The sequence below is a fragment of the Drosophila obscura genome, unplaced genomic scaffold (genome assembly GCF_018151105.1).
Source record: "Drosophila obscura isolate BZ-5 IFL unplaced genomic scaffold, ASM1815110v1 contig_1, whole genome shotgun sequence".
Taxonomy (NCBI): Eukaryota; Metazoa; Arthropoda; class Insecta; order Diptera; family Drosophilidae; genus Drosophila; species Drosophila obscura.
Genome location: NW_024542679.1, coordinates 2288367 through 2300480, shown reverse-complemented (window position 1 = coordinate 2300480; position 12114 = coordinate 2288367). Strand labels below are relative to the sequence as shown.

The following is a 12114-nucleotide window of genomic DNA, read 5'->3' as shown; positions in this document are numbered from 1 at the left end:
TCTTCTTTCACACTTCAGCAATCATTAGAGAGCGAAGTGTGGCAGTGGCAGTGGCAGGGGCAGGGGCAGGAAAGAGTGCTGCCTTCTGATGGCAGCTTATTAGTGGCAGTATCTGTGTGCAGGGGCGTTGCGTGGCTGCGTGCCTGCAGCAATTTGCAGCACGGCTAAATGGCAAAGACCACACCAGGAGGAGGATGTGCAGGATACACCCAGGGCTTCCGCCCACACTGCTGCTGCTGGTGCTGCTGCTGCTGGTGCTACTCATGATGATGATGAATCCCACCCACTGCTGCTACTCCTGCTAACGATGATTTATCCTGCAGTTGCTGCTTGCTGAATGATGATGATGTGAAAGCCCTGTGCTGCTTTTGCTGATTATAATCGATGCTCTGACAGCCATTCCATGGCCCCTCATTTCGTATACGTATGCGTAATGTGGCACACTCTAGCGGCTGTTGCATGCTCTTCTCTGTTGCTGCCTCTGCTGCTGCCTCTGCTGCTGCCTCTGCTGCTGCCTCTGCTGCTGCCTCTGCTGATGCTGCCGTTTTGAGCATTTATTGGAATAGTTTTACTTTCACGAATATCAAAATTCACCAATTTCACGAATGGGATCATGTGTTTTTTTGTTTGTTTATTTGGTCCTTCCTTCTCTTGGGTGTAACACCCATCCACCCATCCACCCACCCACTCCCGCTGCCTCGCTTCCTCTTCTGCACTTCTGCTTGTTGTTGGTGAAAAACTTTCAGCTGAAACTTTATTTTTTTTGCGCACACAGAAACTTTTCAACTAATTGCATTACAAGAGGAAACGTGAACACATACACACAACACACATATGTGGCACTAAAAGCCCACAAGAACACACACCAATGCACACACTAATACACCCAAGCCACACACACACACACGCACACACACATGCATATACGTATGTGTATACGCGTGTAAGCGAGGCACGTTTACGTGTCAGTGCTGCTTAATTAACAGCAAGAGATGCCATGGGGCATGCCACTGCCTCCTGCATGGCAAGGAGAGAGTTCTCTCTGTCTCTGCTCTACACACGTGCACGAACACGTACCACGTACACACCCATACACCCTCTCCTACTTTCCTCTATCGCCTGAAGGATGGCAGGCAGTCAGGCGGTCATAATATACTAAGCTCTTTGCCATCGCTGCCTCCTTCCGCCTCCTGCCTCCTGGCTCCTGGCTCCTGGCTCTGCCCCTTCCTCTCCTCCTGCCACATGCTCTTGCGCCTGTCGTCCGCTGATGAAGTTGATTTAATTGCGCTTATGAGCGGCAGGCAGGCAGTCCTTCACCTTTCCCTCGCCCTCTCTGCCTTTGCCTTTGCGACATCGTTTTCCCATTTACCTTACGGCAGCCCCGTCCATCCTCCACCCTGCACCCTGCTCCTTGTGCACCAACCTGGTCTTGTGCCTCCCCCCACACCACACCTGCTTGTGCCTTCCTCCATTTGCATTTGGCCCCTCCCTATGGCTATGGGTGCCCCCCTACCAAATGCCACCACCTGGCAGCAGGTGTTTCCATGTGGCCTGCTCCGTCACTCACTTAACGGCGGCTCCCACATAAATATTATATGTGAAATAAATATCATCAGTTGGGGGAGGTGGGGGGTGGCTGGCTACTCACGGGAGCAGAGCGGCAAGCTGCCTGGTCGCGGAGCGGGGGGGAATGTCACATAAAATTGAAATATTCCATCACACTTTGTATGGAGGAAAGCTCTGCCACAAGCCAGCCACACTTTGAATGAAAGGGGAACCTCACACCACATGCCACACTCCGAAAGGAGGAATGGGGAATCGCTTGCCACCACATGGAGGAGGAAACCTCTGCTCTGGGCTACTGCTAAATGGTGGAATCCTCTCGCTCTCTCTCTCTCTCTCAGTGTCATCGATTGCCGATTAAGCACAATTTACACATACACATGTATATTTGCAACCCATCTGTGGCATGTTTCCTTCGCCATCATTTGTGGCATGTTCTACACAGCGCTGGGTGCTCTGGGGGGTGTGGGTGGGTTGGGGTGCGACTCTCTGTTGGGATTTAAAGACCACAAACCGATAGACGCCCACACATCAACACCCACGAAACGACAAGGCTGCATGTAAATTAATAAACTTATAAATTATTAATACAACACAACAGCCACACAGGCAGGCAGCAGGCAGGAGGCGAGGCGAGGCGAGGCGAGGCGAGGCGAGGCGAGGAGGGGCAGAGTTGCTTGATTAGGCAGTAGCCTCCTGCTCCTCCTCCTACCACCCCTTTGTGTATGGATGGATGGATGGGTGGCTGTGACTGTGGCTGTGTGTTTTCCTTTCCCACTGCTTTTGCATATTTAATGAGAGACAATAGAGGGAACTGGGCTCTTGAATGGCTTTCTAATTAGTTCCTTTGCTCTGCCAATGATCCTTGAGGCAGCCACCTCCATTGTGCCGTCACTCAAGCAGAGTCCTTGCCTGGCGGTCAATCAATAAACATACATACATACATACGTACACATAAAGAGGATGCCTGCCACACGTCTCAACATTAACCGAAACCGAACCGAAGCCTCAACCTCGACATTGACCTCGACCTATGCCACTCATATTAACTGCTGCACTCTGCAGTGTGGGGCATGTGGTGGGGGGCGTATATTCGATTCGATACTCATCTTTTCATTCTCTCTGTCTGTTTCCAGTTGGGCAACCAGGAGGCCACATGGGTCGTGGCCGACTACATTGCCACCAGCGGCAGCAACGAGCTAAGCGTCACCAAGGGCCAGCAGGTGGAAATTATCGAACAGCCAACGGCCAGCGAACCGGACTTTTGCCTGGTGCGGCTCAATCCACAGCACGATGATGCTGCCGTACAGGAGGGCCTGGTGCCCGTTTCAGTGCTCAAACCGCCGCCGGGCACACACAAACAGGGCACCGGATCCGCAGCAGCAATTGCAGGCGGCACAAAGGCCACTGAGAATATGCAGGATCAGGGTAAGTCAGTCACACAAAAATCAGTTGGATTTACTTTACAGATTTCATTTTTTTTTCCCCATATTTTTGTTGGTTGCAGGCAATCGAAGCAAGTCGGATGCTCTTTCCTCGTCCACCAAACGTCGTGGCTTTAGCGGGTAAGAACAGAGCCCCCCCCCCCACCCTTGTTCTAGTTTCTTTTCTGCCCGATTGTCACCTTTCTTGGCGGTGTGTCTGTGTCGGTCAGATAATGAATATTACATTTATCAGCCACTTAATTGGCATTCGTCATTCGTGCTCTCTCTCTCTCTCTCTGTCTTCTTTGTTGCGATAAGACGCGACGGCTCCTCTTTGAGTATAAGAGTGGGGTGGCTCAGCTCAGCTCAGGCCGTGGGTAATTTATCATCCATTTAGCCCCTAACTACTGTGATTTCTGCGTGCATTGGTGCTGCTGCTGCTGCTGCTGCGGCTTATCCATTAATCATGCGTCACTGGCATTGACTTTTCGAACTCAAGACTGACTTCGTTCTGCTGGGGAAACAGCTGTTTGAAACTATCTGGCAAGTGTCTGTGGGTAGGGGGTACGCTTTATTATCTGGTGACTCATTTAAGGAAACTCTTGAACCGAAGACTCATTGCATAAGTTGGAGATTAAACGTTTCGCCAAATGTATATATTGGATGGATGCAAGAAATACCCTATTTTGGAATGTTCCTACTGGGGTTACACTGCGTTCCCCCTGCTACGCTGTAATTGACTCTTTTTTTTTCTTTCATAAGGCAAATTTATCCTACTCCTGCGAACAGAGTTACGGTAGCAGCATGGAACCAATTTCCTTGTGCCTATATATTCCAACATATCAAAGTATTTGTCTTCTAACCTACATCAACACGAGAAACATTACCATAAGTGTTCAAGTTGATTTAATGACTTTATCAACGCTTTTCACTTAAGAATTACCGCAAAATGTGCCTCGTACTTTTATTCGACTTTTATTTGTGTTGCGATTAAATTTTCACACTAAAGTTTAACAGTAGTTCTAACATTTTCTGCCTGGGTTATTAATCGCGTGTCATGTCGCGTCGCGCGGTTGGGTAGGGGGTGGGCCATAAAGATATAAACCCATTACACAGAACTTTATGCTCCCAACAACTACAAATACACGCAGAGGAGAGGGAATAACTGAAAAGAGAGAGAGAGAGAGAGAGAGACATGAGGGAAGTGAGCAAAACAAAGCCAGAAACAAATGGGCGGCAGGCTACGGCAGTCAAAGTGCTTGGTACTCTCACCTCGGAGATACCGATCTGTGCCAGAAATCTTTCAGATTTAAAAAAAATCGAATTTTGATTCATTCTACGTATATTTGATATGCCACGTATCCATATATTTATCTTGTATTTATCTGTCTATCTGTATCTGTCTCCCTCTGTTGTCACTGTAACAACTGCATCTGTAAGTGCATATACCCTGCTCTTTCTGCTGGAGGGTATCGCAGAACAGCAACAAAAATCATAAGAACGCGCTCAGCTCTCAGGGCTGACACCTTTAGCTTACAGTTACTCTGCGCGCTCTCTCCCCGGGGTTTATGCTTCTCTTCGCGCGCCTCTTTACCCACCGCTCTTCCTGTGTTCCCTCAATTCTTCCCAAGCCGTTTAGCTGTTTGTTTTTGTTTTTGTGTAGCGTGTGTGTCCGTATGCGTGAGAGAGAGAGTGGGTTGAGTTTTTCCCCAGAAAGCGAAAGGCGAGAACTTTTTTCACGCTATCGTTCCCAGCAGCAGCGGCTCGCTCTGCTCTCTGCCTCCGTCTCCGTCGTCAGTTAATCGTTAGACCGCGGCCAAGACGGTACGCAGCAGCGTGCAGCGTTAACGTTTACTGTGCCTTAAATTTGATTGGCAGGGACGACAATTACTAATCCGAACGAAGTGCTTTTTGTCATAGATAGAAACTGAAAAGTGCTCGTCGGCACCACCTCTTCGATAGCGTGTGTCCGCGTGTGTGTCCCGCGTGTGTTATCTGCAATGTGCAACAACAACAACTGCGACAGCGGTGGCCACGGCAACGGCTACGGCAATGGCACCGATAAGCATGCCGAAAACGGTTTCCATTTTGAAATTGCCACTATACCCGCACCCGCACCGCCTGGCTATGCTCCTGCCATCGCCTCCACCAGCGGGGAGGACAAGTGCGATAACAACAATGTGACGGACGCTAATTTGAATTTGAATTTGCATTCAAGTTCCGATTGCCCTTCGATCCAAGTGAAACGCAGCTCGGCGCCACCACAAAACCGCCGCCACAGGCGCTCCACATCCCTGCCCAAGTTATTCAAGTCCATGTCTTTGATTGTAAACGGAAACGGAAACGGAAATGCAAACGGAGGAGGTGACGGCGCCACGCTGCGCCAACAGCAGTCGCTGGTTGCACCAACAGGCTTTACTTGCGTCTGCTGCCAGGCAGCAGTGGCGGCGGGGAAGCAGCAGCAACAGCAGGCTACAAAAGAGCGAAGAAAATCCTTCTTTAGGTTTGTCTTCTCGTCGCCTCAATTGCAATAACAGATTTGTGTGTGTGTGTGTCGCCCCACTTGCCGAGATCTTTCCCGAAACTCAAACTTAAATTAGTTTTAATTCTGTGTGTGTGTTTGATACCCTTTAAAGAGAGGGGAGTATGTATGTAACATGTCTTTAACGCATGCTAAAAGCATCTCCGAGCTTCGCTGTTTATACTCAAAGAATTCCCTGAATTTGGAATACATCATTGTCTCTGGGCCCTTGCTTTTGGAAACCTATCAGATCGTATCACTTTATATGACATATGCCATAAAACAAACATAAAAACACTCATATTGCAATCAGATTCTAGACTTATTTTATATCCAAATTAAATTCTTCTCTTCAGCCAAATGCACAATCCATTTGTAAGGGCATCTGCCATACGAACAAGCCCCATTTGAGGGTATCGTTAGCACAGGAAAGGTGCCCCAAAACAAGCTGCTCTTTCTGCTCTGTTGTTTATTTTCGTTAGCTTGGAGCGTACGTTTTTCGTGTTTATTTCCGTCGGACACATTTACAAGTGACTAAGCTTCAATCAGAGCCGGAGACGAACGTAGACGGAGATCGTACAGCCAGCCCCGTTGTGCTCTAATGCAGATTTTTCAGTGTGAATTTATCAACAACAACGTGTGTCGTAGTCCAATTCGGTGCCTGGCTATCGCTCATTATGCAGCTACAGCTACAGCTGTGGCTATGCCTGTGTGGCGGCAGCATCATCTCGCATCACGTTTGTGTCGTGGATGTTAGACAGACAAATAGACAAATAGACAGATACGTTGTTTGTCCCGCCACAATTTAGCTTCGTTAAGTTTTAGATTTCTTTCTAGGTTTCTGGCTGAGGTTTGTTTTCAAGATAAAGGAAAAGTTTTATGAGGCTTGGACTTCCCCCCTCGACGACCGCCGCGTCGTGGTGTTATCTTTTCGCTATGCGAATTTGGAATTATTTTTTTGGGAGTTTACCCTTTTGGTTGTTGTTGTTGTTGTTGTTGTTTTGAGTACAAATTGTTTTATCGTAAGGCAAGTTTTGATTTCTCTCAAAGGAACGCTGGGTTTTTTTTGGGGGGGCTGCATCGGGTTCATTTATACTCCTGAGATTTTTAGAACTTTAGAAATGAATTTCTGGTTATTCCCAGATGGCAGATCAATCTTTCGTTCTCCCTCTCCCTCTCTTGGGGCGTTCAGGGTTTCCCTTGCTAATTGCGCAATCATTTGATGCTAGCGTTTCCAATCGAAAACCTGTTCCAAAAGCCCCCTGCAAAGCCATTAATATCATTATCATATTAATGTAAGATTAATCCATAAAAATAGTAAGAAAATATGAGACTGGTGTGGTGTCGGAGGGGCGGGGAGGGGGTTATGAAAACTTCTTTGTCCTGTGGCTTAGTCACTAGTTGGTTGGGGTATGTTGTAGTGCTGTGATAAGCAAAGGCAGTGGAGGAGGGGCCTGTGTAGCGGAAAGATAAGACTCGTATTACCCATTCGCATTCGTATTAATCATACGCAGTGCTGGTTTGCCGCAGAGAACCCACAGAGACGATTGAAAATTGATTTGTTTTGATATTAATGGAAACGAGTTCTACGAAATTACTGCTCGATGGGCCCAGAGGCTTCCTCAAAATACGCATTCAAACGAAACTCGCAATTGGTGGAGGTAGTAAAGTAATCTTATCGGAAAAGAGCTGTGCCCTCGACCAGAAACAAATTGTAGTAGTTCCAGTGAAGGGAGAAGCGCCTGCTGTAACATGGGTGGAAACTATTCTGCGTATTTCATTTATGGATACAGAAGTGGGAGGCAGCAGGAGGAGGAGGAGGAGCAAGAGCAAGAGCAGCAGGAGGAAGGCATTTAACCCACAGGAAAAGTACTTTCAATATTTGCACACTAATTGGGCATTTTGCTTGTTGCCGACACACTTGAGTGAGCATTAAGTGGTGGAGTGACCTCCTCCTGCCACTCTTTGGCCCACTATGAATATGGATTATTGTTCGCTTGCTCCCCCTCCTGCCGCTTGTGTCACTTTTTGGTCAGCAGGCAGGCAGGCAGGCATGAGGGCTCTTTGTCTCAAGCACTGTGTCAATATGCGCGTGTGTTTGTCCAGGATATAGAATAGGAGATATGTGTATATGCATAGAGAGGATAGAGGAAGTGTAAGGAGAGCGCGTGCTGCCTCAAGTCCAATGAACCAAATGGCAAATGGACACCCACACAAACAGAGAGGGAGAGAGTGGGGGAGAGATAGAGAGAGAGAGAGAGACGACACTCGGTTACAGGAAACTGCAAATTTTGTGACTGCCTTCTCTTTTTTGTGTTGCATACTTTGCGGCAACCCCATTAATACACGCACACACACACACACACACACACACCCAACCATGCAGGAAGAGGCGTCGCACACACACACGGATAGAAAGACATTGGATAAAGGGGAGGAGGCAGGATACGGGGCAGGGCGACTGCTTTGTCTATTTGCCTAAAACATTACATCAGCCAAATGAATTTTGAACGGAACAAAACGAAACGGAACGGAACGGCACAAGCCTCATAATACTCGTAAATTAAATACTTTTCCGGGTAAAATGGAACTCCATTCAAGAATGAACAAAAGCAATTCTCATTGTCGCGAGACCCTGTTCTGTTCCTTGACTGTGTCAATGTTTATTTATACTATGAATTATGTTACCCCATGCACCCCATTTCTATTTTTCCATACCTTCAATAGTTTGTATTAATTGTAAGCATTTTACTATCGTCTGACCATGATGATCGGCTTGCCAATGACTTTAGGAAATTTATAAGATACGATCATTATTTATGATTCTGCATTAAGGGTATTATCTGCAAATACAAAACATACACCGCCATTTCATCGCCATTGATAACCATTTATAAGCAAGTTTGGTTAGGTTTCGAATTTATTTTAGACATTTTGCAAGTCAAATTCAATTAAATTGCTTTATAGATGATCCCAAATTAACATACCATTTATAATTAGCTAAAAAAAATACTTTTTCTATATGCTTCTTCTCTGCCATGCCCCAAAGTGGGTTTTCAATTGCTGCATATGCAATCTGCTGCTCTTAAACTGCCTTTGCGGTTGAATTTAAATCGATTTTCGCCCTGGTTCGCTCATTAATTAAGCATAATTAATGTTTTATGTGGCATTTCCTGCAAAGCTTTGCTCAGGGAAAATTCACTTCTGTATATTTGCTGTGGTTTCTGCTGCGGTTTATGCAAATGCATTTTCCATTCGGCAATCCACCTTACTGCCGCATGCCGCCTGCCCCAATCATCCATTTATAAGCTCTGATGAGCTGTTGAAATCTCTGTCCATCTGCCAAATGGCAAGGGGGAGAGAGTGTGCAGAGGAGCTCCTCCAAAGTGGAGGCTGATTAATGATTCCTCCATTTATCCAATGGCGGGCGCGCATCCCAATCCCAAAAGACGGAAGTTGACCCATAAACTTTTGTGGGGGCGGACCTTGGCTGTCCTGTGGCTCCAAAATTAATCAAAGAAGCGAGAGAATAAATGAAGAACGAAGGCCGCCAGACCTGACCTGCTTTTATGACGGAGAAATGATGCTGTGAAAAGTTTGGCTCATAAAAAAGTAAAATAAGCGGAAAAGGGAAATTTGCCTTTTAAAAATCATAAAACATAAAAATACAATTGCCTTGAATTATGGCTGGGCACGATGGTCATCAACTTTGCCCCACTGTGCGGCTGACTGTATCGGCGACAGAGCAGCGGGCGGGCGTGCGTTTGGGCCAAGTGCTTGGCCAAGTTAGCAGCAGGCCGCGAGGCTGGCGACAGTCTGGTGTTGGCCACGCAGCTGGATAGCCCCAACAGTCGACATATCTGTGTTTTTTCCTTTTCAATTTCTTTTTTGTGTGTTCTTTTTTCGGGGCAGAGAGAGAGAGAGAGAGCGAGCGAGAAATGAGAGATGGAGGATTGTGTGCACACGACAACATCCATTCGGAAGTTTCTGTAGGCAAATCATACACTTACAACCACGCCCCCGTTGCCCTTGCCCTTGCCCTTGCCCTTTTTGTTTACAACTTTAGAGATGTCTCATGTCCTTTTTTTTTTGTTGTTTGCTCCTTTTGTATTTTGCAGGCGAAACTGGTTGCCGCTGATCAATCGCAAGGTGGAGAAGCCCCCCAACAATAAACCACTCATCAAGAAGCCCTCGGAGAAGAATCTGCGAGTGAGTATCCATTGGTCCGCTATGCGCCATATAGCTAATTTTTTTTTACGAGCGTTTATTTATAAATAATCATTTGACGTTTCTTTCTGCGCCACAGCTACCCCAAAAGCACGCCGAGGATTTGGCCGCCGAACAGCAACAGCAGCAACAACAACAGCAGCAGCAGCAGCCAGGTGGCAGCCCCTCAACAGTGGTTCCCCAATTCCCCACACAGCATCAGGCGCCGCCACCAACATCCGCCGCTAGCGCAGGGGCTGACTATGAGCCGGATGAGGAGGCCGGTCTGGAGATGCCGCCGGCCATGAAGCCCATCCAGGAGCCACATTTGATTGCCAATGGACCGCCCGCATTTACAAAGGACGTCAAGGAGAGCTCCTCAAATTTGGTAAGGGTTTTTTTTTTATGGAAATGTGTAAGAAGTCAAGAGGGATATAGGAGGTGTCGGCAGACTCTAGGCGAAAGGTGCCATTACACTCCAGAGAACAGAGGATTCGGAGGTGCTCGCACACTCTACAATTCTATGGATTCAGATGTCTCAATGCACTTTACGATTTGTGGTATATAGTGATAAAAATATACTCTGAAACTCTAAGGAATCGAAGCTTCTACAGCAGCCTAAAAGTCCGGAAATTCCCTTTAAATTCAAGTGAATTATGTTACAAGTAAGGCTACTCGCAGCTCTCCTTAAAAATCTACAAATCAGGGGAATCGGCAGCTCCCTTCAGGCTCTAAAAGCTTCGGAATTCCGTACTACATCTTGGGAAATCTGCAGTTCTAAAATGCGCCCATCTTTGAATCCCCAAAGGCAGCCCCTTGTTTTGTTATGCCTCAGAGTTTATTTGTCTGGTGCTCGTACGCATCTGCCCTGGACTGAAATATGTGTGGTGTGTGTCTGTGTGTTGTTCCCACACAAATCAAAGCAGTTTATTGTAACTTCTGGCCCCCACATCCACATCATAGACGTCATAGAAGAACGGGCAGTTTGCTCAATTAGAAAGCGTAGCGGATGGAGCACACAGCGCTCCTCCAAATAGGGGTGGGGGATGGAGGCGTGGGCCAGCCACCTTTGGCCATAAATGCGCCACTTTATTTTGTTTACCCACAGAATGAAGAGCAAATCAGAGAGCGTACAGCAGAGAGCATGCCACATATACTTCCCTCCTCGTACTCGTAGAGAAGATAAACTGAATGAGCGATGAATGCGAGTGCCGTCACAGAAAGGGAGAAGAGAAGAGAGACCCTGAGGGGTCGTCTTCACAGAGAGACCCAACCCAAAGATATGGATGGGAGGGAGGGCGAGTTGGATGCGAGTGCGGGACGCATAAATTTCGGACTCTCAAATTAGCTGCAGACGAATAATGTCGGATGTCTAATGTCGGATGATACGATACGATACGATGATTCCCGTTCAAGGGAATGTCTTGTGTGCGTTCCGTTCGGCAGTGGGGGACTTTTCTGTGGGGTGTCTGGGATGGAGCGGGGGGCAACAAATTACACAGAAAGGATACAATGATTCATGGATAAGCAACGAAATTATTCTGATAAATTTGCATTTGCAAAAAGATTTAAAGTTTCCCTGTGATGTGTTTTCGTTCCCTCGCTTTCAATTTGATTAATGATTGGGTGGTGGTGCTCCAAGAGGATGTTCCCTAATTTACTTGCACCCCGAAAAGAGCTCGGGAGAGACTCTGCAGACAGAGACACAGAGAGATGTGTGTGTGTGTGTGTGTGTCCATCGACAGAGTGTCGCCAATGAAAGTGCCAGTGCCACTGCCACTTTGTCGTCGCCCACTGTCTGCTGTTCGTTGTCCGGTGTCCATGTTGTCAATAAATTGAATGTCGTCTGTGTCGTGTCGTTTCTCTCTCTCTCTCTCCCTCTCTGTTTCTCTTGGTTCTATCTGGTGTATTCTCGATGCTGTTTCTAGTCTGTTGATGGCTTATTAGTCGCTGAATTTAATGTACATTTTTTTTTTGGGGGACTGCCTTGTGCCTTGTAAATGTTGCCGCCTTGATGCGTCAACGCTTCTTCCATCGTTGCTCCGTTCCGTTCCGTTCCATTGTGTTGCTTCACTTGTCTTTCCTGTTTACCTGTGGCTGTTTACAGGTGCGAACTTCTTAACCCAGTTAGAGGTCTATATGCCTCGTAATGTCTGTCTGCCTGCCTGTCTGTCTGTCCCTCTGTTAACTTTTTGGCCCACTTGTCAATGAGGTCTGAGGGTTCTGGTGTTCGGTGTTCGGTGGGCTGGGGGCTGGGCTCCACCTTTGTTTAGTTCGCTGCCATTTCGCCTATTTGCATTGTCATTAATTTTTAATAGTTCTCCTTGTCGAATTTCATGCCCTTTGTTTCTGGCTTCTACCCACTGTATGTTCTGTGACATATATTGTGAAATATATGTG

General features: G+C 47.1%; 1 protein-coding gene across 2 annotated transcripts in view; it reads left to right on the top strand.

The window, feature by feature from the left end:
- LOC111075837 (triple functional domain protein) overlaps positions 1-12114 on the top strand; it is a 41999-nt gene that overhangs the window by 25115 nt on the left and 4770 nt on the right. For both annotated transcript variants that reach the window (XM_022369330.2, XM_022369331.2), the window contains 4 exons: positions 2700-2991; positions 3071-3128; positions 9627-9717; positions 9815-10102. In XM_022369330.2, the coding sequence (XP_022225022.2) occupies positions 2700-2991; positions 3071-3128; positions 9627-9717; positions 9815-10102 (729 nt within the window). The remainder of the gene's footprint in view (positions 1-2699; positions 2992-3070; positions 3129-9626; positions 9718-9814; positions 10103-12114) is intronic.